At 39.7% G+C, this 24539-nt stretch overlaps 1 protein-coding gene and 1 long non-coding RNA gene across 6 annotated transcripts in view; one reads left to right on the top strand and one right to left on the bottom strand.

Moving 5' to 3' along the window:
- TRIP12 (thyroid hormone receptor interactor 12) overlaps positions 1–24539 on the top strand; it is a 70076-nt gene that overhangs the window by 40119 nt on the left and 5418 nt on the right. The window contains exons 12-37 of one of the 5 annotated variants that reach the window (XM_082223820.1): positions 81–173; positions 330–491; positions 832–900; positions 987–1152; positions 2745–2862; positions 2996–3152; positions 3672–3825; positions 5009–5237; positions 5891–6009; positions 6331–6538; positions 6815–6915; positions 7771–7945; positions 8741–8882; positions 10684–10875; positions 11349–11500; positions 13111–13283; positions 14853–14926; positions 15007–15206; positions 17407–17534; positions 17694–17845; positions 18531–18673; positions 19392–19548; positions 21006–21104; positions 22241–22355; positions 22726–22880; positions 23322–23486. In XM_082223820.1, coding sequence (XP_082079946.1) covers positions 81–173; positions 330–491; positions 832–900; positions 987–1152; positions 2745–2862; positions 2996–3152; positions 3672–3825; positions 5009–5237; positions 5891–6009; positions 6331–6538; positions 6815–6915; positions 7771–7945; positions 8741–8882; positions 10684–10875; positions 11349–11500; positions 13111–13283; positions 14853–14926; positions 15007–15206; positions 17407–17534; positions 17694–17845; positions 18531–18673; positions 19392–19548; positions 21006–21104; positions 22241–22355; positions 22726–22880; positions 23322–23486 — 3798 coding nt within the window. Of the gene's footprint in view, positions 1–80; positions 174–329; positions 492–831; positions 901–986; positions 1153–2744; positions 2863–2995; positions 3153–3671; positions 3826–5008; positions 5238–5890; positions 6010–6330; positions 6539–6814; positions 6916–7770; positions 7946–8740; positions 8883–10683; positions 10876–11348; positions 11501–13110; positions 13284–14852; positions 14927–15006; positions 15207–17406; positions 17535–17693; positions 17846–18530; positions 18674–19391; positions 19549–21005; positions 21105–22240; positions 22356–22725; positions 22881–23321; positions 23487–24539 lie in introns of those variants that run through there. The other 4 variants (XM_082223821.1, XM_082223822.1, XM_082223823.1 and 1 more) reach the window with 4 other exon arrangements.
- On the bottom strand, positions 14253–14841 carry LOC309533425. Its single transcript, XR_014220238.1, has 2 exons — positions 14702–14841; positions 14253–14473 (listed from the first exon to the last, which is right to left on the bottom strand). It is a non-coding gene; the product is annotated as an uncharacterized lncRNA (long non-coding RNA).

Below are 24539 nucleotides of genomic sequence, written 5' to 3' on the forward strand. Positions count from 1 at the left end.
AATGATTGACAGCATAGATCAATTTCTAATCTTGTTTCATATCACTTTAAAAACTAAATATATGCTTTTATTTGTTCTAGCTGCAAGTTATTCAGTGTATTGATGTGGCAGAGCAGGCACTCACTGCCTTGGAGATGTTATCACGCAGACATAGTAAAGCTATTCTGCAAGCAGTAAGTATTTCTTCTGATTAAAAAAAAGGGGCTATTTTTAATCTTGATTGTTACCAGAGTTTTAAAGAGCACTTGCTCCAAGAAACTTCTGTATCTCTCCTGATGATCTAAAGTCCTCTCTTTGCTTGAACTGGTTTTGTGTGTTTTGTATTATAGGGAGGCTTAGCAGACTGTCTGCTGTATCTGGAATTTTTCAGCATAAATGCCCAGAGGAATGCACTAGCTATTGCTGCCAACTGCTGCCAGAGCATCACTCCTGATGAGTTTCACTTTGTTGCAGATTCTCTGCCATTGCTTACACAAAGACTAACCCACCAGGTCAGAAACTGTCTGGGTCAGCTATCTTCTAATTGTTCTGATATGTGAATCTTAGATTGATCTGCATGTGCTGTGGAGAAATTTCACCAGACCTTAAGAGTAGTACAGCCCCCTAAAGGAGATAATTTTGGTTATGGAAATATATTGATATTAAGAAGTTTGTCCCAGTTCTTGGGTTGTGATTCTTGGTTGTGTATTAGCTTGACTAGGTCCTTTTTTATGCTTTCTCAGTTAACTCTGCCGAACACTGTAATAGGACAATTCCAGGATTGCAATTCTTGATGTACCTGCATGCCAAATCTTGTGTATTGAAATGTAATACTTGTTTTCAATTTCTTAGGACAAAAAGTCAGTAGAAAGCACTTGCCTCTGTTTTGCACGCCTAGTGGACAACTTCCAACATGAGGAGGTAGCATCTATTTTCTGTCTTCAGCATAATGTTGAAAAAAGGTTTTGACCAAATGATACTTAAAACCCTCTTTCTTTCCTTTGAAGAATCTCCTCCAGCAAGTTGCCTCTAAGGATTTGCTCACAAATATTCAGCAGCTTCTAGTAGTGACTCCTCCAATTCTGAGCTCAGGGATGTTCATCATGGTGGTGCGCATGTTTTCCCTTATGTGCTCCAACTGTCCTACACTAGCAGTTCAACTTATGAAGCAAAGTAAGTGCATGTGTAGGCTCTTAGTATTCTGTTTACTAGATGTTATAGTGTCTGTAGGACTGGCAAGTGAAATGATAGCAAATAGTTAAATGCCCGCTGCAGCAGCTTCATTAACATATAGCACTCTCTCCATTTTTCTCCAAGAAAATGTCATTCCACAGGGCAACCAAAGCTGTTTCATTGCAAAATCTAGGCATGAAAGCTGAGTGAGATGAATTGAGAACACAAAATTGAGTAAAGCTTTTCCCTTGAATAGCAACTGCCACTGGGTAATTTCTAGTAATTCTACAAAACTCAAAAGATAGCAAGCTACTGGATCTTTAAAAAATAGATAAATAGTGATAGTGGGATCCTGCAATGAGCAGCTTCTGTTCTGCTTGTACAGCAAATATTTCTCAGATTTTCATTTCAGCTCTAACTTTTTAGTAACAAAACATGTTTTCAAGTCTGCAACGTGACAACATACATTTGTAGTTGAAGGCTTAAACAAGATAGCTGAACCAGAATTTCAGAATTTTGGTTCACATGCTGTTTCTAATGAGAAAAATGTCTCTATCTTGTCATTTAGTAAAATTACACATTGCTTTCCAAACCTGGTGCTTGTGACTATCCCTGGTGTACTCTTGACACAGCAAACTGAGATGCATCACTTAGAAGTGTGTGTGTGTGTGTTTTTGTGTGTGTGTGTTCACCATATGAAAAGGGCAAAACAAGCACATGGAGACAAAGAAGCATGCTTAGAGAAATGTGGAGCTCTGGCACAGATCAGCAGCAGATGGCGTGGTCAGGAGGTGGCACTTACGACTGCCTAGTAGCAGAGTTGTGGTTGCTTGTGTGGATGGAGAATGGGAGGGGCAAAGCAGGAGGGAGGTTGCTGCTGTGTGAACACACTGGTAGAGCTGCTTCTGTTGGTGCATTGGCACAATGCCAACCTCCCTCATGGTAAGCAGCAGTAACTCTCCTGCCCAAAGATGGGCAGGTGCGCTCGCCTCCCCTCCCCTCCCCATCTCATACTGATTTAGATGCAACTCTGTCTTGACAGTAGATCTGACAGATTTCACACTGTACAGAACTATATTTTCTATACTATTTGCAATCCTAGTCAACAGTGGGGTGGGGAGAGGGAATGAGCTGTAGGCTCCAATTACAGCCAATCAATTCCTTTGTGCTAATTAATGCACTGGTTTCTCTTTCTCTCACCCTAACAAATGCCTGTAATGTTCACTAGGGACCCTGGCCTCCTGGTGACCCCCAAAGTCGTTGCTAAGGACCCAATATCAGTTTTATTTTGTGCAAAGTTGCCAGCATCAACCTATAGTATAAAGAGTCAGAAGATTTTTCCATTTCCCCCCCAGGGTGAAATATACCTCCCCAGGCACACACACACTTGAAGGCTTATGCTTTAGAGAGGATCATGTGTGCAGTATGGTTTTGGGTTGCTTTCAGTTACTGTTACTGTGTACACTTAATTCTTGCAGTAGAAATACACACTAAGTGCATTCTTCTTGGGATTGCTCCATTCTGAGAGCATTCTTTAATGCTTACTACAGACATGGCAGAGTAACATTGTGATTGATTGTTTATGCTTAAAGATATTGCAGAAACTCTTCACTTTCTTCTTTGTGGAGCCTCCAATGGAAGTTGTCAGGAACAAATTGACCTTGTTCCAAGAAGCCCTCAAGAACTGTACGAGCTTACATCACTTATCTGGTAAGGCTCTTTTTTGGGGTGTGTGTGTGAGTTTTTCTTTCAGGAATGAGACCCCCTTTCGTAATACACTGGCATGAAGTCTAGCATTACACAAAAATCTGCTGTTAATTTTGTTTGTTTTTGCTCTTTTCAGTGAATTGATGCCTTGCTTACCGAAAGAAGGAATTTTTGCTGTTGACACCATGCTAAAGAAAGGAAACGCACAGAACACAGATGGTGCAATATGGCAATGGCGAGATGACAGAGGTCTTTGGCATCCCTATAACAGAATTGATAGCCGGATAATTGAGGTAGTAACCCACACACCCCTGTATAAGAAAAGACATTGCTTACTGTTCACTCTTGTAAATGTATACATTGGTTAACAATTATTAATAAAATTTTAGCTGTGAAATGGAAATAATCTCCTCAGGCTAGGTTAATTTTGAAGCTTATGTATAGTCATTTTCATGAAATGATGGATATTTTTGTCTGACTTAGCTGAATATATCCATTAAAATAGTTTCCTTGCTGATACTGTATAGTACAGGGTGAAAACTTTGGAATGTTAATTTTAAACTTGTAGTCCACAAAAAATAAATTTAAGCAAGTGCTTAGGGTAGCTTGCAATATGAAATCAGGACAATTAAACCATAAAGCAGGCAAAAAACAATTTTTAAAACCTTATTTGTGGCATGACCCATATATTAGGGTGTTACCAACGCTTTCATTTTGTGCCCATTTTATCCCTCAGCAGCGGGGAACACGGTATCTTCATTTATGTAAACTCAAAACTCATACAGAGTTTAAACTTACATATTTGTCTTCAGGCAGCTCATCAGGTTGGTGAAGATGAAATAAGTCTGTCTACGCTGGGGCGTGTTTATACAATTGACTTTAATTCTATGCAGCAGATCAATGAGGATACTGGAACAGCACGTGCCATTCAGAGAAAACCTAACCCTCTAGCCAATACCAACACTAGTAAGTACTATTTTAAAAATAGTTCCCACATTTTGCTTTTGTAATTAAGGCATGTCTCCTATACAAAGTTTGGTGTCGTTCAGATACCTATCATAAGGAACGAGATCCTATTTAGGGCCACATGCTTTCTAATATGTAATGATGAGAATTTCCACTCTGCCCCTTTTAGAGTGTGAAAATTAGGTAAATGAATTTAAATTCAGATTCTCGTTGATTTCTCTGCACCTTTCAATACCATCAATAATGGTATTACTTTGAAGTGACTTTGTGGGTTGTTGGTGGGAGGTACTGTTTTGAAGTGTTTCCACTTCTCCCCGCAAGCCTGCTACCAGACAGTAGCAATGGGCAATTTTTGTTGCACCCTGTGGGATCTATACTGTCCCTCCTGCTATATGAAGCTGCAGGGAACTGTCACCAGGGGATTTTGAGGAGGACACTTAGCTTTCTCTCCCCATAGCATCGGAGAGGCTATGCCAGTGCTGGACTGGTGCTGGATAAAGGTCAATAAACTTAAATTTGAATGCTAATAAAATGGAGCCCACAGTGGGTTGGTGTTCATGCATTGGTTTCTACAAGACTGGATTGATGAAATGCACTCTTTGTGGGTTTTCCCTTGGGCTTGATCCAGAAGCTGCAGTTAGCGCAGAATGCTGCAGCATGACTGCTGACAGGAGTGAGTCCTTGTCAACATATAGCACCTCTGCTCAGAGATCTGTACTGGCTGTCAATTTGCTTGCTGGATCAAGTTCAAGCTGTTACTGTTATCATAATAAAGCCCTTAACAACTTGGGACTGGTTTACTTACGAGAAGGCCTTGCCCTACTACTGGGCCCACTCAACCATTTCAGTCTGTGGAATTGGCACTACTACAGGTGCCAAATAATATCTGTTCTGCATTTGTAAGAACTTGATCATTTGGTGTGGTAGCATGTGCACTTCAAACATGGTAGTGATTTTTTTCCTTGGTTGTATTGTTTCATCTTTTTGTAAACCACTTTGAGGTTTCTTTACAACTAAGTGGTGTGTATAAATTTTATGAAATAAATAAATAGTACTTCCTGGTACATTTTTTTTTTTTTGGTAAATTTTATGCTACTATATGTTACCTTGAGGGGTTTAGGCTGGATAAAATTAAACAACGTGTCATTCCTTGATATTTAATGGTCAAGTTATTTTCCTGTAGGTGGACATCCAGAATCAAAGAAGGATGATGCTCGAGCACAGTTAATGAAAGAAGACCCAGAACTGGCTAAATCTTTCATTAAAACCTTATTTGGTGTTCTCTATGAAGTGTACAGTTCTTCAGCTGGACCTGCAGTAAGACACAAGTGCCTTAGAGCAATTCTTAGGATAATTTATTTTGCTGATGCTGAACTTCTGAAGGATGTGCTGAAAAATCATGCAGTATCAAGGTAATTGTTATGCGCACTTTGATGCAAAACCTATTGTGAATGATATTGTGATGAGTCAGATTCTTAACCCAGCAGTTCATTTGACTAAAACAAGAGTCTCAAAATGCAATCTGCCTCTTAAGATATCTGGTTACCACTTGAGGCTTCTGTGTTTAGCTGTGATTGCCATTGTGTTCTCTAAGAAATGAAAGGCACAGCGTTTTTAATTAATGAATACCCATTGTTCATTAACTATAACTGCTTTCTAAATTGCGTATATGCAAAGGATGTGTGCGCTTTTTTTTTTTATGGTGACAAAATCCCAAAATGCTCATTATATGGCAATTGGTCTTCAAATGAGCTATTGACTGATTTGCTTGTTGACCAAGGAGAAAAAGTAGATACCAGACAAAATAATTTAAAAAACCTATTCGTAAACAGAAAACTTAAACCCCAGGATTGGTTGCACATCGTGGTTGTCTGTGTGAAAGCAACAAGTCAGGCATGTTGCTGTGCAGTGCGTGAAATTGATCTCACAGTACCAGGAATATAACATTCCTTCCCACTTTCAGCAACCTGCCCAGTACTGAAAATGTCCTCATTTGTGTATGCAAAATGTAAATGAAGCTGCTTTCATCTTGCTGAATTTTGTTTGTCTTCATTTTCTTTTTCAGTCATATAGCCTCTATGCTGTCAAGTCAAGACCTTAAGATAGTAGTTGGAGCCCTTCAAATGGCAGAGATCTTAATGCAAAAGTTACCTGATATTTTCAGTGTTTACTTCAGAAGAGAAGGTAATGGCAGAAGTTAGATTCATGTGTAGCTCTTCATGTGCCTTGTATTGTTAAAAATGTGCCTAGGAGCCAACTCCTAGGGGCCAAGGACCCTTTGCCCCTCCCCAATAAAATATTGGAGTGGGAGGCCCCCCCCAAAAAAAGTTAATGAGTGTTGATTTTCAAATGGTGTGCGTGTGCAAGGTCTTGTATAGATTATGCTTAACCCCCCCCCCCCAATTTCATTCAAGTTGGCACCCATGGTCATGTGTTTTGAACAAGCAAACTGCATTGAAATATATGTCTCTTTGTCACTGAAGGTTATCTTTCTTTTTTAAAAAGGTGTAATGCACCAGGTGAAAAATCTTGCAGAATCGGAGGCTTTGCTGACAAGTCCCCCCAAAGCATGCACTAATGGCTCAGGAACGCTGGGTGCTACTACAACAATAAGCACTGGAACAGCCACTGCTGCTAGCAATGCAGCCGCAGACTTAGGCTCTCCAAGCTTACAGCACAGCAGGGAAGACTCTCTGGACCTGAGTCCACAGGGGTGAGTGTGTTTGACTTGGTCTGTGAACAAAACGCTACTAATGGCATTGCTGAGAAATAGGTTGAGGTCCCACATTAGAATGCTTTATTTGACAGACATATTAAAATAATCTGAGCAGTCTGCTAAATTGGAAGAAAAATGCTAACATACCAGTTTATTAGTTGAGATTATTATAATTTAAAATCCAGGTTGGTTCAAATATATTACAGTTTGGTTCAAATGTAATGTATCAGGCCTGGTGCATGTATGACATGTGCATTTTTTAACATTTGACAGCCGATTAAGTGATGTTCTGAAGAGAAAACGATTGCCAAAACGTGGGCCCCGGCGGCCAAAGTATTCACCTCCCAGAGATGATGACAAAGTAGACAATCAAGGTAAGCTCTTGTTGTGACTACTTAAGAAGCAGTGCTGTACAGTCCTCAGTAAAGAAAGTTTTCTAGTTCTGAATATGCCCTAAATGCCTAGATGTTGGCAGACCTGTAAAATAAATATTTCCAAATCAAAGCAATGACGTTGCATTTTGAGCAACTGAATTAACTGATATATTTTTGACCGGAAACTTCTTGTTTGGGCACAAATGTTTTGGCACAAATGTTTGCAAATGGAAGTAAATTTTTGTTGTTTCTGGAAATCAAAGTTTTCATTAAATGCAGAAGAAACGCTATCTGCTCCATACAAAGCTTAAAGTGAAGGCTGCTGCTGATTCCCACCCCCTAGCAACCCCCCCACCCCTTTATAGATGATACCTCCTGGCTGTCACTGAAGTTCAGTTTACTTGATTTTACTTGCTTCCTTTAGCTGTGTCTTTGTGTGTAATGTTCTTTTTCTGCTACTGCTGTGACAATTCTTTCTGTAAAAAGAAAGGTGGAGCATATTAAGCTTTTTTAAAATGAGAGGAATCCATTGTACACAGTGCTGGTGACCTTTTAGTAGTGTGTGGACACATGATAAAATGGATTCACATAGCAGCTTTAGAATTGATGTATGTTTGTGTACACATTTGATCTGTAAACATTTAAATCACTTTGAAGAGGCACCTGATAATATTTTATTCCACAATTGGGAGCTGTAATTGCTTATCTCATAGCTTTGCTTAGGAGGAAAACATGACATGCATTAAAAGGGAGCAGAACTCTCAATGTTGGTGACTTTTAATGCCACTTGGTAAAGCTTAAGACTTTTTAAAGCTTAAACTTGAAACTTTCTCTCCCATTCTCTTTTTCCAAAAGCTAAAAGCCCTACAGCTACTCAATCTCCTAAATCTTCCTTCTTGGCAAGTTTGAATCCTAAAACCTGGGGAAGATTAAGCACACAGTCCAATAGCAACAACATTGAACCAGCACGTACAGCAGGTGTGAGTGGTCTGGCAAGAGCTGCCTCAAAGGACACAATATCCAACAACAGGTATAATCATACTTCACTACACAAAACTCCATTCAGTGAAGCCTATAGTGGCCCAGTTCACATGCCATGGTAAACCAGAGTTAATGGTTTACTATGAACATTGATCTTGGTCACATTCTCCTGCAGAACAGACCATGATTCCTGGCTTAGCATTGTGTCCAAACCAATGTTTGTTTTTAATCAAACTGCAATCTTGTAACCAAGGTTTGTTCTTGGCAACAGATCAAACACCCACAGTAAGCCCAGGCACCATGACCTGTTTCTCCAGCTTGCTGGTGGGGAGGACCAAGGTGATCCAGATCAACATGTTCACAGTAAACTGTTAACTATAGTTTACTATGACATGCAAAAAAAGTTTACTATAGATTACCTGTGTTGTCTGTGGCAGCTTAGTCTTGGTTTTAATAGAAAATTTTGGTAGGAGAGGATGATGAACTTCAAGCTGGGACAGAATGTGCCAAAATGAAGTTTACAGAATGGGGAGTAAAAGTATATGTATGGAAGGCAGAGGATAAATTCTTAAAATCATAGGACAAGCAGAGTAGAGGGAGATGAGTTTGCAGGGACAATGAAGTTATACTCATGAGCGATCTGGATAAAGTGTCTATATTTAACAAACCTGGACTAAAGTGCAATGGGAGTTCTTTTTGGTGGGAAGAAAATTCTTGACCTTGCAGCTTTTCCTACCTCCGAGACTTCTTTGCACCATGAAAATGTACTCAAATTGTGCAGGGCAGTTGTGCTTAGTATGCCATTGTTAAGTGTTCAATATATTAAACTGTACATTTCTTGTAGAGAGAAAATTAAGGGTTGGATTAAAGAGCAAGCCCACAAATTTGTGGAGCGTTATTTTAGCTCTGAGAACATGGATGGAAGCAACCCTGCACTAAATGTGTTACAGAGACTTTGCACTGCAACTGAACAACTCAACCTTCAGGTTAGAATATCTTTTTAATCTATATTGGAATGAGAGGACAAACTTTTCACAGGAAGAACGAATAGTTTAATACTACTTAGAATGTACACATGGATAAGCCCCAAGCCTTTTCTGCCTTTATTTATTAAAATAGTGAGGTCATCGGTGCTTATTGCATCCAGCTTCTAAGCTTCAGAAGTTGTCTGTTTAAAAGCCATTGGTGTCACTAACTTTTCCATTTTGCAGTTCTTCTATGTTGGAGGGTATATTGGTATGTTGTCACTTCCAATTTATGTATGTCCAGTGCCTTATGATACAATAAGAACCACTACATTTTTGTTACAAAAACAATTTCATAACTGAAGTAAGCCAGTAATCTTCAAATAGTGCTCCATGAGCATTGTAACTATATGAATATTGGGACACAATCCTTAGAGTGGGTGATGGATGCAGTTTTACACACAGAGGATTCAATAGATGTTTATGTAACTTGGTGGGGAGGGGAGAGGGTATAATAGATTTGGACATCTAATATGGTGGATTGCAACTCCCATTATCCTGTATAGCCACGCTGTCTGGGGCTGATGGGAGTTGGGCAACATCTGAAGGACATCACTTTAGCTACCCCGTGGTAAATTCCTGGTGGTGATCTAGCATGCTGCCATGTGCTTGTGTAGAAGGTCAGTGAACAGGGGACTCTTAAAAGTGTGCCCAGCTCTGCTTTTAGGATGGATGATGTCCTAAATCTTAAAGATTACTGGAATTTTAAAAGGCGATGAATGTGCAGCCAGCAAGTTGTACAGTACGGTCAAGCAGTGTGCTAGTGCATGCAGCTTGCGCTCTCTCCAGGCATAGCAGGTACAACAAATGAAGAAGGAATACTTCAGTGTGATGCCCAAATGCGGAATTCTAGTTGGTTGGTTTGACTTCCAAGCAAGCCATGATTTGTTGTCCAACAAATTTAGGAGTAACAGACCAGAATCCTGCGTTTAGACATTATGCTAAGCTATCACAACCTGATTTTTGTTCTGCCTGCTTATGTGAAGAGAAGCGGAGTGGGCTTCATGCAGTAGCTCACTGCTTGATCATATCATAGTTCAGGTTATTTGGGATTCCTGGCTTACCGTTATGTGCAGAGTCAGCATTTCACTGTTTTAAAAGGCCCTCCTTACATAATTTTCTCACACAGCTACATAGTCAGTGTTCCTGCATGGTGGTATTGGCATACAACTAGTATTTTCAAACATCAGCTAGTTTTAAAAGTTCTTTGGCGCTCATTTAGTGATGATCATATCCTGTTTGGTAAGCAGATATCAAGCCACAGTTTCGTGATTTAGATGTTTTGGGGAAATTGTGACATAAACCATGAGAGAGATGCTGAAGCTGGCACACGAAGGGGCGGGGAACATGTGGGCACATTTATTCTTAGCTCAGTAAACATTGAACCAACTTGTAGAAAATATTTCTGAATAGACTTTCCATTCAAGCCTCTCCAGGAGTCCTTTTTGAGGGGAAAACATCCTGGATGACATTACTTAGGCACCCAGTTTCAGTGTAATGTTGAATAGCTGAACTGTTACGTTCTCATAAGGCCGCTACATATATGCTGCCTTTTAGTGGTGTATTGTCATGAACTTTTCTGCACATGCTCACTTAAGTTGTGTAAAGTAAGTAAGGCAGTGCAGAGTATTTGTAAAAAATCTGGGATATGTATTCCTCTGGATTTGAGTATTTGTTTTTAAATATGCTGGTTCTTGTTCCATTTGTGGAATAGTTCCTGGACTACTAAGCCTCATTCTCATACAGAGACTGTTTATTTCAGGTGGATGGTGGAGTTGAGTGCCTTGTAGAAATCCGTAGTATAGTCTCTGAGTCTGATGTATCTTCATTTGAGATCCAGCATAGTGGGTTTATGAAACAGCTGCTGCTTTACTTGACGTCTAAGAGTGAAAAAGATGCTGTAAGCAGGGATGTGAGATTGAAAAGGTTCCTTCATGTGTTTTTCTCTTCTCCAGTAAGTACCTACAGCTCCAGTATTAAAGGGGTCGCTTCATTCTTGTGTTCATTTTTTACTCTTTCAAGAATCTAGGGGAGGTGGTATTAAAAGACATAACTGACTGGTAGCCATATATGGCTTTCCTCTTTCCCCAGAGAGAACTTGATAGGCAAATGACTAAAACAGGCTTTGAAGATAATATTTTATCTCACACACAAAAATTGTGTTTTTATGTACTTTCCCCCCCTTAGTTGGGTTAAACCGTAGTTTTGGATAAACAGGCGCATTTTGTTTTGTGGAAGTCAAATGCTTGCCTATGTTCCTGGTGAAATATAATCATTGGGTTTGGGTTGCCCATAGCATGTGGAATATAAGCTCGCATTTGCCTGTAGCCTGCCTGCTTTGTCAGTATTTGGTCATAGAGTTACTCAGTGACCACTTGGCAAAAACTATTTTAAAAATTAAATAATTAAGCAAAACTTTAATTTCAGCTTCCTGGAGAAGAACCCCTTGGAAGATTAGAGCCATTAGAAAATGCACCTTTGTTGGCTTTGGTCCACAAAATGAACAACTGTCTTAGTCAGATGGAGCAATTTCCAGTTAAAGTCCATGACTTTCCAAGCGGAAATGGAACAGGGAGCAGGTAAGGATTAATTCTCAGGTAAACGTGTCGCATTTCCAGAATGTTCCTGGAATCATGAATTCTGCATGGCTAAGTGGCCCATTGTGTTGTGTTTGCTGTCCATTTTACCATTTATGGTCATAGCAGTTCAAAAACCTGTAAAAAAAACAGTGCTTTGCTTCTTATGATAGTGCTAAATTCAAAATAATGAGTAGGTATTTTCAAACTCCTAAAAACCATATTTACAGCTTCAACATCATTAGCATAAGCATCTTTAATGAACTTCCATAAAGGTTGTTCTTACTTAACATTTTAATATAAAATTCCAGCTTCCAAATGTTGTTTGGAACTAGAAGGGGAGAGTATGACTTACATCTTTGTTGAATAGTGGTAGTGTGGACATGGCATACAACTAGTAAGACCAAAACTATATTAATCAATTTTAGCAGAATACTAGGGCTAAATTCATTGCTCTCTACACACCATTCAAAAGCTATAATTGAAACAGTATTCCTATTGGATACTTGGTGAATAGGTAGTTCAGATTTAGAAGTAGTTAGAGACTCAAGATTTTTCTGGTTTCAAGATGAGCACTTTCCTTGGTTGGTTTTCCAAATGAGTCCTTTTGCTTAGCTGATTTATGAAATTCCATATTGGATTTAAGGAAAACACATTGAAGTACCTCTTTCAGATATTTGACCAAAACTCTAGAATGAGATAATAGTTGAAGCCGTATTCCAAATCCATGTGTAAGTCAAGCAAGTCTGTGTCTTTTTGTTCCTTATAAATTTTGCTGTCCGTGTCTTAAACGAATTAAGTATTTTTAGTCTAAGCAATACAGCCAACACTTTGTGTGTGTGCATGTATGGTTGTAATATTTGCTATTGTATGCATTTCTGTTTTTATCAGTAAGTTTTTAGCAAGTAAGAAATGTACAGCAATAACTACAAGAACTGCTAATTTTTAAATAAGTTTGTGGATCTGTTTCATTAAAATGTTAGATCCTATGGGTGATATCCATTTTTAGTATAATACCCACTGAAATTAGTGGAGAAGTAAATTGCTTTCTGTAGGTCTGTTCTGAGTATGACTTAGCTGGATATCACCCTGTTTTTTCTGTTTTTCATTGGATTTGTTGAACTGGGAGATATTTAATGACTGTTTCCACACTATAGTGACAGAAAATTTTGTGAATATAATAACCTGAACAAGCAAACAAAAATGAATCTAAATCTCTTACAAATTGATATACATGAACATCTAAAGCAGCAAAATACACTGAAATAGCAGTCCAATATCTGATTACTGTTTTCTTATCAACACCTGAAGTGCAATCCTCTGCATGTTTACTCAGAAGTAAGTCTCACTGTATTCAGTTGGGCTTATCCCAGGTAAGTGTGCATAGGATTGTCACCTTGCTCAACTTAAACTGGCCTGAGGCACATCTTCTGTAATAGTTTTGATTAGGTTTCCGTCTATGACAATAGGTGATGGCAAATTAAAATGCATGCAGTTTTAATAATTTAATTTTAAAGTCAAAGGCAGAAACTATTTTTATTGCTGTAATGTATTACATGTCCACAGGTGAAAATAGAATAACTGTAGCAACGTTTTTCATAAATTATCTTGAGTTTTTCTCTTAACAGAGGATCGCAAGCTTTAAAATTTTTCAACACCCATCAGTTAAAATGCCAGTTGCAAAGACATCCAGACTGTGCTAATGTGAAACAGTGGAAAGGTGGACCTGTGAAGATAGATCCCCTGGCGTTGGTACAAGCCATTGAAAGATACCTTGTAGTTAGAGGTACCTCTTTTCCTTATGATACACTGTAAAAGTATGGTAGTTGCCTTGTGTGTCAGTTCTTGCTGTATGTGTCATAAAGGGTCTCATTGTATAGCTTGCAAATTTATGAAGTTGTAAATTGACAGTAAAATCTGAACCTTTTTATTGCCTGATTATAGTTCAATAATCATTGTATAGATTTTCAGGTTGATTGAGACTGTCTGTCAATCTCCAATTAAAATGCTCCCCCCCCCCCGGTGTATTCAAGAAAGCAATCTGCCCAGCCCAAATGGTCTCTCTGGTTCACTTTATCACTTGTTGCACCAGAATTGCTGTGTTTGCTTGTATGTAAATAGCAAATAGGTATCACCAAAAACCTGGGAAAACTTCAAGATCCCACATGTTAAAAGTTTCATACCACTAGCTAAAAACTATTGTTGCTAGTGGGAGATATTTACAAGATAGTATTTTGGAGAGCTAATACTAAAATGCTTCACTCTCCGTCACCATGGACTGCTCAGACATGTTTCCACAGATGCTAGACATCTATGTTATTTCCCCTGGGGGCAAGAATAGGGAGAAACAGATGGCACATAAGTGTGGATTGTTCAAAAGTGGACTTTTACCCTAGTTTATAGAGCTACATAACTATCATAATTATTGTCAATTTTGAAGCAGGGTATCTTTGTTGTTTGAGGTGTTAGGTCAAAAGGACAGTAGATTGCTTCTCGTATCTCCAGACTAAGCCAAAGGTCACTAGCAGACCAAGCAGCAATGGAACTTTCTGTATATTTTTTCTCAAAAGTTCTTTGAAAGTGTTTTCAAAAAACGAATTCTATTTGAATAAAAGAGGGAGGGTCTTCACTTCTCTAATCTAGCGCAGTCTAATCTAGTTCACATCTCAAGTTTACTCCATAGCAACCAGCAAGATGTCTTTTGGGAATCCCACAAACAGGAATGAGAGCAATAGTTCTCTTCCTCAATTGATCACCTGCAACTGGTGTCCATAGGAATTTTGCCTCTGATGCTAGAGGTAGTGTGCTGCCATCATGACTAAACTATTGCCAGTCTATCCATGTATTCTTCTAAACCCTTTATAAAACTATCAGAGTTGGTGACCATTGTGTCTCGTGGTAGCAAATTCCATAGTTTATGTCCTCAGTGCAGAGGTCTGGTTACTCTGCAGTTCTGCACATAGGATGCTACTAAAGCTGCATACAGTGGTACCTCAGGTTACATACGCTTCAGGTTACAGACTCTGCTAACCCAGAAATATTACCTTGGGTTAAGTACTTTGCTTCAGGATGAGAATAGAAATCGTGCTCCGGCGGCGCAGCAGCAGCAGGAGGCCCCATTAGCTAAAGTGGTGCTTCAGGTTAAGAACAGTTCCAGGTTAAGTACGGACCTCCGGAACGAATTAAGTACTTAACCTGAGGTACCACTGTATTGGCAAGCTGTACTGTTGTGAACCATTTTTAATGTTTCTTAGATAGTGACTTATTTGCGTCTGGGAATAGAATAGTATGAGAGGTGTTTCTTGAAGCCTCTGTAAAACACTTTACAAGTTGCACTGTTGTTGTCTGTTTTTAGGTTATGGCAGAGTGAGAGAAGATGATGAAGATAGCGATGATGATGGATCAGATGAGGAAATAGATGAATCTCTGGTAAGGCTTTGTTCAGTTTTGATCTCCTTTGCTCACAGCTGGAAGGTTGATTTTTAACTTCTATCCTTTCCTTCACATAGGCTGCTCAGTTCTTAAATTCAGGGAATGTGAGGCACAGGCTTCAGTTCTACATTGGAGATCATCTCCTGCCATATAACATGACAGTGTATCAAGCAGTTAGACAGTTCAGTTTGCAAGCTGAAGAGGAAAGGGAATCAACAGATGATGAAAGCAACCCATTAGGAAGAGCTGGCATATGGACAAAGACTCATACCATTTGGTAAGTCAATCAGAAGAAGGGGAACAGTCACTGTTGTCACTGAGTTACAGATGCATATTTGTGTTTGTAGCCCTCATGTGTTAAACTTATTGAATAATTGTGTAAAATATCATTTTCACTCTTCATTATATTAATATGAAGTAAGAATCTGTTAGGACAGTAAGATTATGGACAGCACAAATTAATCTGGATTGCTTTACTGTGAAGTAAAGTAAAGCATCCTGTTCAAGCAGCAGATTTGAAAGAGGTTCCATTATTGCTATCACTAGTTTCCTTTTTCTTTTTACATGTGCTGTTATCTGGTTGCAGAGTGCTTGTATTCAAGTAAATATAGGATCTCCCTGTTTTTCTCCATAGGTTAAGGGGAGCAGGGGAGGTAAAATCCCAAGGCCCAAAGTATTGAGTGAACCAGACATACTTAGCAATGGTTTGCATATAATGCTAGGCCATGGTTTAGCACTACGAAGATGAGCCTGAACCACAGCGCTAAGCTCTTCTTCCCCTTCCCCTTCCCCTTCCCCTTCCTCTGTGGTGAGGAGGAGGCCTTCTTCTGAGTTTACTTCAAATTTAAAAGAATATTTTGGGTACAAACCAGAATTCCTAGTTTCAAACAAAGACTAGCTGCTAAGAAGGCCAACATAAACCAGATTATAACACATTTTTAATTAACCACTATTTTAAACCAGGATTCCTGGTTTGTATGTAATGCTAAACCAGGATTATTTTGAATTGGAAAGTACCGTATTTTTTGCCCTATAGGGTGCACCTTTTCCCCTCCCAAAATGAAGGGGAAATGTGTGTGCGTCCTATGGGGCGAATGCAGGCTTTCGCTGAAGCGTGGAGAGCGAGAGGGGTCGGTGCGCACCGACCCCTCTCGCTCTCCAGGCTTCGCGCAGCTCTCTGCAAGCAGTGGGAGCCGATGCTGGGCTCCCGCCGCTTGTGGAGAGTTTCCTTCATGCTGAAGCCTGCGCGCACTGAGCTCAGCGCGTCCAGGCTTTGCGCACCTCTCCGCAAGCAGCGGGAGCCTGGCGCTGGGCTCCCACGGCTTGCAGAGAGCTGCCTGTTTGGGGGCTGGGGTCGGGGGAAGCTCGGGCTTCCCCTGTCCCAGCCCCACGCCTGGGGAAAAAAAAATAATTTCCCCCCTTTATTTCCCCCCCAAAAAAACTAGGTGCGCCTTATGGGACGGTGCGTCCTATAGGGCGAAAATACGGTAATATTTGCAGAAGTTGCCATCCTTGTGTAGGAGGAGGAGTGGGGAGTGTGTTAGCCCAGTGCTTTGCTCATGCTTTCTGAGGCTTGTCCACATAGCACTCAGTGATTTACTGGTAAGTGTGTAGCAGCCCAATATTTAGGAGATCTGCGATTGATCTTCAGGTTGTTGTTTTTTATTAATTGTACCTGTTATGGCCTGGTAGCTGCCCTGCCCATTCCCCGCTTTGTCAGCTTGCTGATGAAAATTGTTCTCTCCCGCTGCTGGTCACCCATGGCAGCAGTGGAGAATATAGGAACTTATACTCCACTTCCATAGGGCTTGGAGCAGTTTTGAAGGGGATATGGTTAACCCTTCTGCTGCTGCTCCACATAAATTGACAGACCTCCATAGCTGCACTTCCATGTGGGGAAATATTGGGAGAGCAATTATGAATCTCTTGTGTAATGAGTAGATTGGTTCTCAGTCTGGCACTAAAAGATAGACTTTTAATAATTCTAATTTTATAGGTATATAGTATTGGATTGGCGTGCTCTTTTCGCACAGGAAATTACTGCTCCTGTAGATTTCATTATCGGGTCAGGTAAAGGTAAAGGTACCCCTGCCCGTATGGGCCAGTCTTGACAGACTCTGGGGTTGTGCGCCCATCTCACTCAAGAGGCCGGGGGCCAGCGCTGTCCGGAGACACTTCTGGGTCACGTGGCCAGCGTGACATCGCTGCTCTGGCGAGCCTGCACCAGCGCAGCACACGGAAACGCCGTTTACCTTCCCGCTATAAAGCGGTACCTATTTATCTACTTGCACCCGGGGGTGCTTTCGAACTGCTAGGTTGGCAGGCGCTGGGACCGAACAACGGGAGCGCACCCCGCCGCGGGGATTCGAACCGCCGACCTTTCGATCGGCAAGTCCTAGGCGCTGAGGCTTTTACCCACAGCGCCACCCGCGTCCCGTATCGGGTCAGGTAGTCAGTAACATAATGCTTCTTTTTAGGTACAAGCCAGTGCGAGAAGATGATGATAGTAATAAAGACTGTGTTGGTGGTAAAAGAGGAAGGGCCCAAACTGCTCCTACGAAAACATCCCCTAGAAATGCAAAGAAGCATGATGAATTGTGGCATGGTAAGCATTTGGATCACCTGCAAGCATAGAGGGAAGGTTGCATAATGTTTTATTTGAAGCACAGTTTAATTAAGATCCTGTTGCTGACTGTTACATAAAGAAAGTAAAAATATATGAAAACCTTTCTCCACTGATTAATAGAATCTATCCCTTTTTCAGATGGGGTATGTCCTTTGGTCTCAAATCCTTTGGAAGTTTATCTTATATCTTCGCCACCTGAAAATATAACTTTTGAAGATCCTTCATTAGATGTTGTTATTCTTCTGAGAGTTTTACATGCTATCAGTCGTTATTGGTATTACCTGTATGATGTGAGTACACTTGTTGCTGTTGTGTTTGAATTTTTTCTGATCTTTGGTTAGATTTGTCTGCTTAGGAACTTCTAACTGTATTGTATCTTTGTAAACTACTTAGAGACTCTTGTAGTAAGCAGTATGTGAATTGTTTATATAAATAAAATAAAGAAATAAAAGTTACTGCACTTCATAGGTGAGGCAAGCTGGCCAAGCATTCTGGCTTCTCCAACAGAATGCAATTCTCCAGGTTCAGGTTCAGCAGAAAAGGGCTCACAAGGCTAAAACTACCACCCACCACACAGCCAGCAATAGTCCTGTTAATGTCACCTGCCTCCACAATAGTACAAAGCAAGCTATGCCTCTCTTGTAACCCTAGTGTGCAAACACACTTCAAGCCACAGTTTCAGTGCCTGGCTTTAGCAGAAACCATTGTTGGGGTTGACCATAGTATGTGGCAACACCAGATTACATGTGCATCATGGTTAATGCTGAATAGCGGGGAAATGTAATCCAAAGTTGAGGAGAAAGTGAAGGAGCGTGTGTTCATTTGGCTAGTTTCTGACTTGCAAGATGTGTTTTGCAGGGAGCCCATGCTAGGCTAAAGGCACAGTCACTGCGTTCCTGTGTTTTGTAAACTTGAACAGTCTTGGTAGTGAATGAGTTTTTCTAAATAGAAGCAACTTTCTTTTTGACATTGCAGAATGCAAGCTGTAAAGAGATTATTCCAACATCAGAATTTATCAACAGTAAACTCACAGCAAAGGCAAACAGACAGCTTCAAGATCCCTTGGTGATAATGACAGGAAACATACCAACATGGCTGACAGAGCTTGGGAAATCATGGTATGGAATTTGATTATAAACCATTATTGTACTGTGGAGATTTTGAGCAGACTCTTCCCAACACTAGAATTTTTATAAAGGAATGAAGGAGTGAGGGAGATGATGCAGAACTTTGAAATTTCATATTGAGCAGGTCAGGAGGAATTCTGAAGTTTATAGGCCTGCAACAAAACGATTTAAACAGGATAGGTGACTTTTAAGAAGAGGCATCAAGTTTTAAACATGAATATTTTTTTCCCCATGATATCTAAATTTCTCAAGTGGAGTCAGGTTGCCATATGCTGTTTCCCTGTGCAATGGTTTATTCAAGCTTGAGGAAGGCTTAGTTGAAACCAAATTTAAGGCCTTTTTCTTTGTTCCAAAAATAATATTCACAAACTTCAAGGACTAAGTAAAGAATGTTAACAAGGTCCAGGTACTGCCCACATGGCAGGTCTTTTTTTTTTTCTTAAGAGGCTTCCTCTGCATTCAGCATGGAAACATAATTTGTTATCAAGCCAGTCTTTTTTGTAGGCTTTTTTGCAAGCTTTTCTTTTTTAAAAAAAAATGCATTGTTTTAATTGGTATTGTAAGCTGCCTTGAATTTATATATAGAGATAAATATTTTTAAATAAATAAAATGTTTTAAATAAAACATTTTCAACTGTTGTCATATTATAGCCTTGCTTAACTTCCAAATAATAAAGTTGCAGTGTAAAACTCATCTCTCTTTTTACAGTCCTTTTTTCTTTCCGTTTGACACACGACAAATGCTGTTTTATGTAACTGCCTTTGACCGAGATCGAGCCATGCAGAGACTGCTGGACACCAATCCAGAAATCAACCAGTCCGATTCTCAGGATAGCAGAGTGGCACCACGACTAGACAGGAAGAAGGTAACTTTATTATTGGGGGTGGGGGCGTGGCAGAAAAGAAATGACCTCATTGAACCCCTCATAGGTTTAGAATAAGCTTCTTTTCTATAACTGAATTGCATTAGTTATAGGAAGAAGTTGGGGAAGTCTGCAGTTCTTCCAAATGATCACATTAAGGCCTTTTCAAAGCTACTGTGAGGGAGTAAATATGATTGTTGTCATGGTTGATGCTCGCTTACTAATTTTCATGTATTCTAGAACACCTAAATCCTCTGATCTGTAACCTGAAATGAATTCTTGCTTCAATAATGATTTTTTTTTCTTCAAATACAATTGCAAATGCAAGGTGTAGGGAGATCCAGTATCAAATACAGCAGAATAGTTATGGAGGGTGCATTTGGCTTGGGCAAGTGGGCACTAGGACAATAACAAGCGGTCCTGTTGCTTGAAGGCAGGAAAATGTCAGTTTTCCAAAGGAATCTTTTGACTCACCCTTCCCTTGGAGTGATAGTTCATTTTGCTGCCTTACTTGAAGAGAGCTTATGTCTTGCTTGGGCTCTTGTTGGTTTGTTTTACTTTTAGGAAGTTTGGTGGTTTGTGAGTGGGATGAATGTGTAATTGGTCAGGTGAGGACAATGACGATGGGAGTGGGATTTTTTTACTGATTCCCCATTCCCTGTGTAGCGCCCCCTCCCCAAATACGCTCTAGGACCCTTTGGAACAATGTAGGAGGCAGTGGAGGTCAGAGGACTGCATTTGGCTTGTCTCTTAGTGCAGACCCAGGTCATTAGGCCTGATCTTCTGCAGCCGCCACTCACCACAAACCACCATTGGCAGAATTGGCAGCTTTAAATGTGCATTGTATATTGGGCTTCTTTCCATAATGTTTCCCTTTGAAATGTTTAAGATAACCTTTTTCGTTAAATGTGCATCCTGTACTTGATCTCCTTTTATAATGTTTTATTTTGAAATCTTTAAGATAACATTTTAGTTTCCTGTTGATTATGTTGGTTTGAATTTATACTTTATATTTGATATTCTGGATTGATTTCTTTGATGTTTTAATGTAGGTTGTAAACTACTTTGAGACCCCCCCCTTAAAAATATAAAGTAGTATAGAAATGAAATTAATATATAACAACAAATAAATACAAAGAAGCAAACAAATGAGAGAAGAAAACCCTACGCACCTCTCTCCACTGGATCAAAAAGTCTTCCGTCAACGGAAGAACACAATTTAATGCAAACCAACCTTAAAAATCAAGGCTTCCTGTAATTAATGCAATGAGAAAGGGATTTTTACTAGTTTTAGGAAAATACTTCAGTATCCAATGCAAGTACTACGCTACATAAAATGCCCTCTAAATATATAATTTAGAGGGCATTTTGACTCAGGCTGTTATCTGTTATCTTTGCTTTCAATACTACAATTGGCTTGTGAAGACTAAAAATAATACCTGCGTTTCGTTGACACACAGCGCACTGTGAACAGAGAGGAACTGTTGAAACAAGCTGAATCGGTGATGCAGGATCTGGGCAGTTCAAGAGCAATGTTGGAAATCCAGTATGAGAATGAAGTAAGTAATGACTATAGCTGCCTGTCCCCGCATGCACGGGTAATTGTTTATTTCCCAGTTGCAAGGACGTTCAGCAGTAGTCTAGAGTGATCCTGTTGGCACATCAGTCTAAGTCATGGTTTGCCTAGCTTGCCGTGGTTTTTCTGAACATCTGGAGTCAGCTAACAGATCATATTTTGCTTTCTGTTAGTATGGCAAACTCACAGCAGCATAGCCACATTGACAACTATGGGGCTGTCTCAGTACACTGTGGGTCTGACACATGCTGCAGATCATTTCCTCAACCTGGTTTTTGCTGCAGTTCGGCCTGAAGATGGTGCCATAGAATTGTAGGGTTGAAAGAGACCCTGAAGGTCATCTGGTCCAAACCCTTGCAGTGCAGGTTTGGTAATCAGGGGTCTTAGAGCCACATTTTTGTCCGGGTTGTTGAACCATAGCTTGTTTTAATTATGGTTTGGTGTAACATGTGAGCTCAACATTTTATTAGGCCACCTCAGATGTTTGTCAAGCTACATAGCAGCTAAAAAGCAAACCAAGCTTTGGAGGAACAAGTTGTGGCTTATTTGTTTGGTTTAGAGTTATATGGCTTCTGTGGAAAGGCTTGCCAAACCCTTAAAGGGTTCTGTTCAGAGTGTTACAAACATGTGGTTTTCTGTCTACAAATAGGACTGATGCCCTCTGATAAGATAGAATATGGTGCCAAAATATTTCTGAAAGGATTGCTTGCAGTTTGCCCTTCATTCTTTTGAAGCAAATCAAAATCCCAGCACTGTCTTGGTACTCTCATACTATAGTTGTAGCATGCAACTCTGAAACCAAAATCAAGTGTCCAGTTGTGATACAATGATGCTTTTTCCAGTACAGTGATTACACAACTATTTTCTATCCCTGCTCCATCTTTCAAAGCATCATTCAGAGTCCCCTGCAGCAATATCAATATGCAAATGTTTTAAGTTCTGAATTAAACAATTTGTCTAACCCCCCCCCCGAGTTTAACATAATTAAGCTGCTTCTGTTGCACATTTCTGCCAACAATTCCTCCTCTACCTTCATTCCTGCAATTAGCATTTCTTGTTGCAGAAAACATGTTTGGACTTTTTACATACATCTCTAAATTACTATTCTTTTCTCAAAAGGTTGGCACTGGTCTTGGGCCCACACTGGAGTTTTATGCACTTGTATCTCAGGAACTACAGAGAGCAGACTTGGGCTTGTGGAGGGGTGAAGAAGTTACTCTTGCTAATCCTAAAGGTAACTATAATGATCATCTTGATATTTTCAGAGGGTGGAATTTTCAAAGCTTATACTGCATTGCTGCAGGAGATAAAATTGTATCCTTTATGTGTAGCTTTAAAGTATTGAAAGGAGCTCCATAAACCGTCCTTTAACAGAAACGTAAATATTATCCGTGGATTATACTTGCTTTGACATACTACTAACCTTTTGCTCTATTTTGGAGCAAGATAATGCAGTTGCTGTTGTAACCCTATGTTGTAAGCTGACTGTATATCTAAGTGTAGTTCATCTCCTTGAGTTAGTGTTTTAAAACTAGACCATTAGTTTGAGCCAACTTATGACTTTGACTTGTGTACAATTCTACTGTTTGTGTTTCATTAAACAGGAAGCCAAGAAGGGACCAAATATGTTCATAATCTTCAAGGTCTGTTTGCACTTCCCTTTGGCAGAACAGCTAAACCTGCTCATATTGCTAAAGTTAAAATGAAGTTCCGTTTTCTGGGAAAACTGATGGCAAAAGCAATCATGGATTTTAGATTGGTAAGAGTGGAACTGGTTTTAAATTTAAAGTAGCCTCTGCTATACAATATAGCCTTCAAGCTGAAATTGCAATTCTAAAAGCCTGGCTTCAAGGTTCTAGTTGTGAAAAACATACTGTTGGAAGTAGCAGCTTCTGAATTTAGATGGCTAATACATATTAATGATCCCCAAATGATTAGCTACATACAGCAATGGCTCTCTTGTGCATTAAAGTAGTCTTCAGCTTAAGTATGTTAAGTAGTGCAATAATAGAGTAATTGGAAACTTAATACTTAAACATCATCCATGGCATTTATACAAATGGCATATACTAGATTAATAGCAGACAAAGTGCAATTTAGCCTTTTTCAGTTGTTACTTGTTGGCATGCGGGTATGTAGAGGTTTACACGTCCCTTTAAGTTTTGTTTTCAGATAAAGGGAAACTGTTTTTTCCTTCTAGGTGGACCTTCCCCTTGGCCTTCCTTTTTACAAATGGATGCTGCGACAGGAGACGTCGCTAACATCTCATGACTTGTTTAACATTGATCCTGTAGTAGCCAGATCAGTATACCATCTTGAAGAAATTGTGCGGCAAAAGAAAAGACTTGAACAGGATAAATCGCAGGTAGGTATAATTATAGAACAGAAGATGCCAAATGTATCCATCTGTCTTTCTTACTTGGTAGCTAGACCTGTGGCAAATAGTAGTCCATTTGATAGATGCCTTGGCCATGGCTTAAGTGGTAGACGGATTACAGACTGGCAAGAAGTGATTTCCGTACTGTATTTTCATAGTTTAGTTCTCATAGTTTTCATAGTTTACTTCTATATTCAAAATTGTAACCTGGTTAATCTAAACTACAGTTAACTTATGAAACTGGTTTGATTCAACTATCATTTGAAGTTGACTTGTTTCAGCTAACCATTGTTAGGATTAACCACAGCGTGTTCAGGGTTTGGATGACATTTCCAAGCTTCTCCTTGTGGCTGCAGCAGAGAGCATGTAAACCTGAGGCTCTCTTCAGCTTGTTTTCATAAGATCAAATTCAAATTGTGGTTTAGCATTTAACATTTTATCCAATACAGCCAGTGTTTTACATAAACATGCCTGCACAAATCTTGGATTCATGCCTCACCCCCTCTCTTTTGTGTGAATATTTAAAAGCAATGAAGTGCTTTCAAGTAATGAAAAGAGTGCTTTCAGATATCCAGCCCTAGTTACCTCTGACATCTGACCACAGGAACTGGTTGAGAACAAGCAGAGTTCCACTTGAAAAACGTGGTTTTAACAAACAACAGTTCCCAAGCTTTAATGTCTTATTTACTGTGATAAGTTTAAAATGGCCTTTGCACGAGGGTACAGCATGTTTTATTGTTGTACTTGGCCATACTTATATTTTGTGAATGCTGCTGGTCCGTTTCCTGGTAATTTTGTGACCTATATACATAGCTAAGGCTAAGTTGAATGTTAATGGCATCTTATTTTCTTGGATTTTTACTTTACATTGTGCTCAAGCACTTGGGCCTGCTGATACCCCGTAAACAACTTTTAATAAAAGTGAAAATAACTCAGTGTTGTGCTTATCTAATCCTTCCAACAGAACACACCTTTTTTCTTACTTGATGAAATTATCCCCCCTATCCTTCCCCCATGCACTGTTCTAGGGGTTCTTCTGAC

The sequence above is a fragment of the Podarcis vaucheri genome (assembly GCF_965113315.1).
Source record: "Podarcis vaucheri genome assembly, chromosome: 5".
Lineage (NCBI taxonomy): Eukaryota > Metazoa > Chordata > Lepidosauria > Squamata > Lacertidae > Podarcis > Podarcis vaucheri.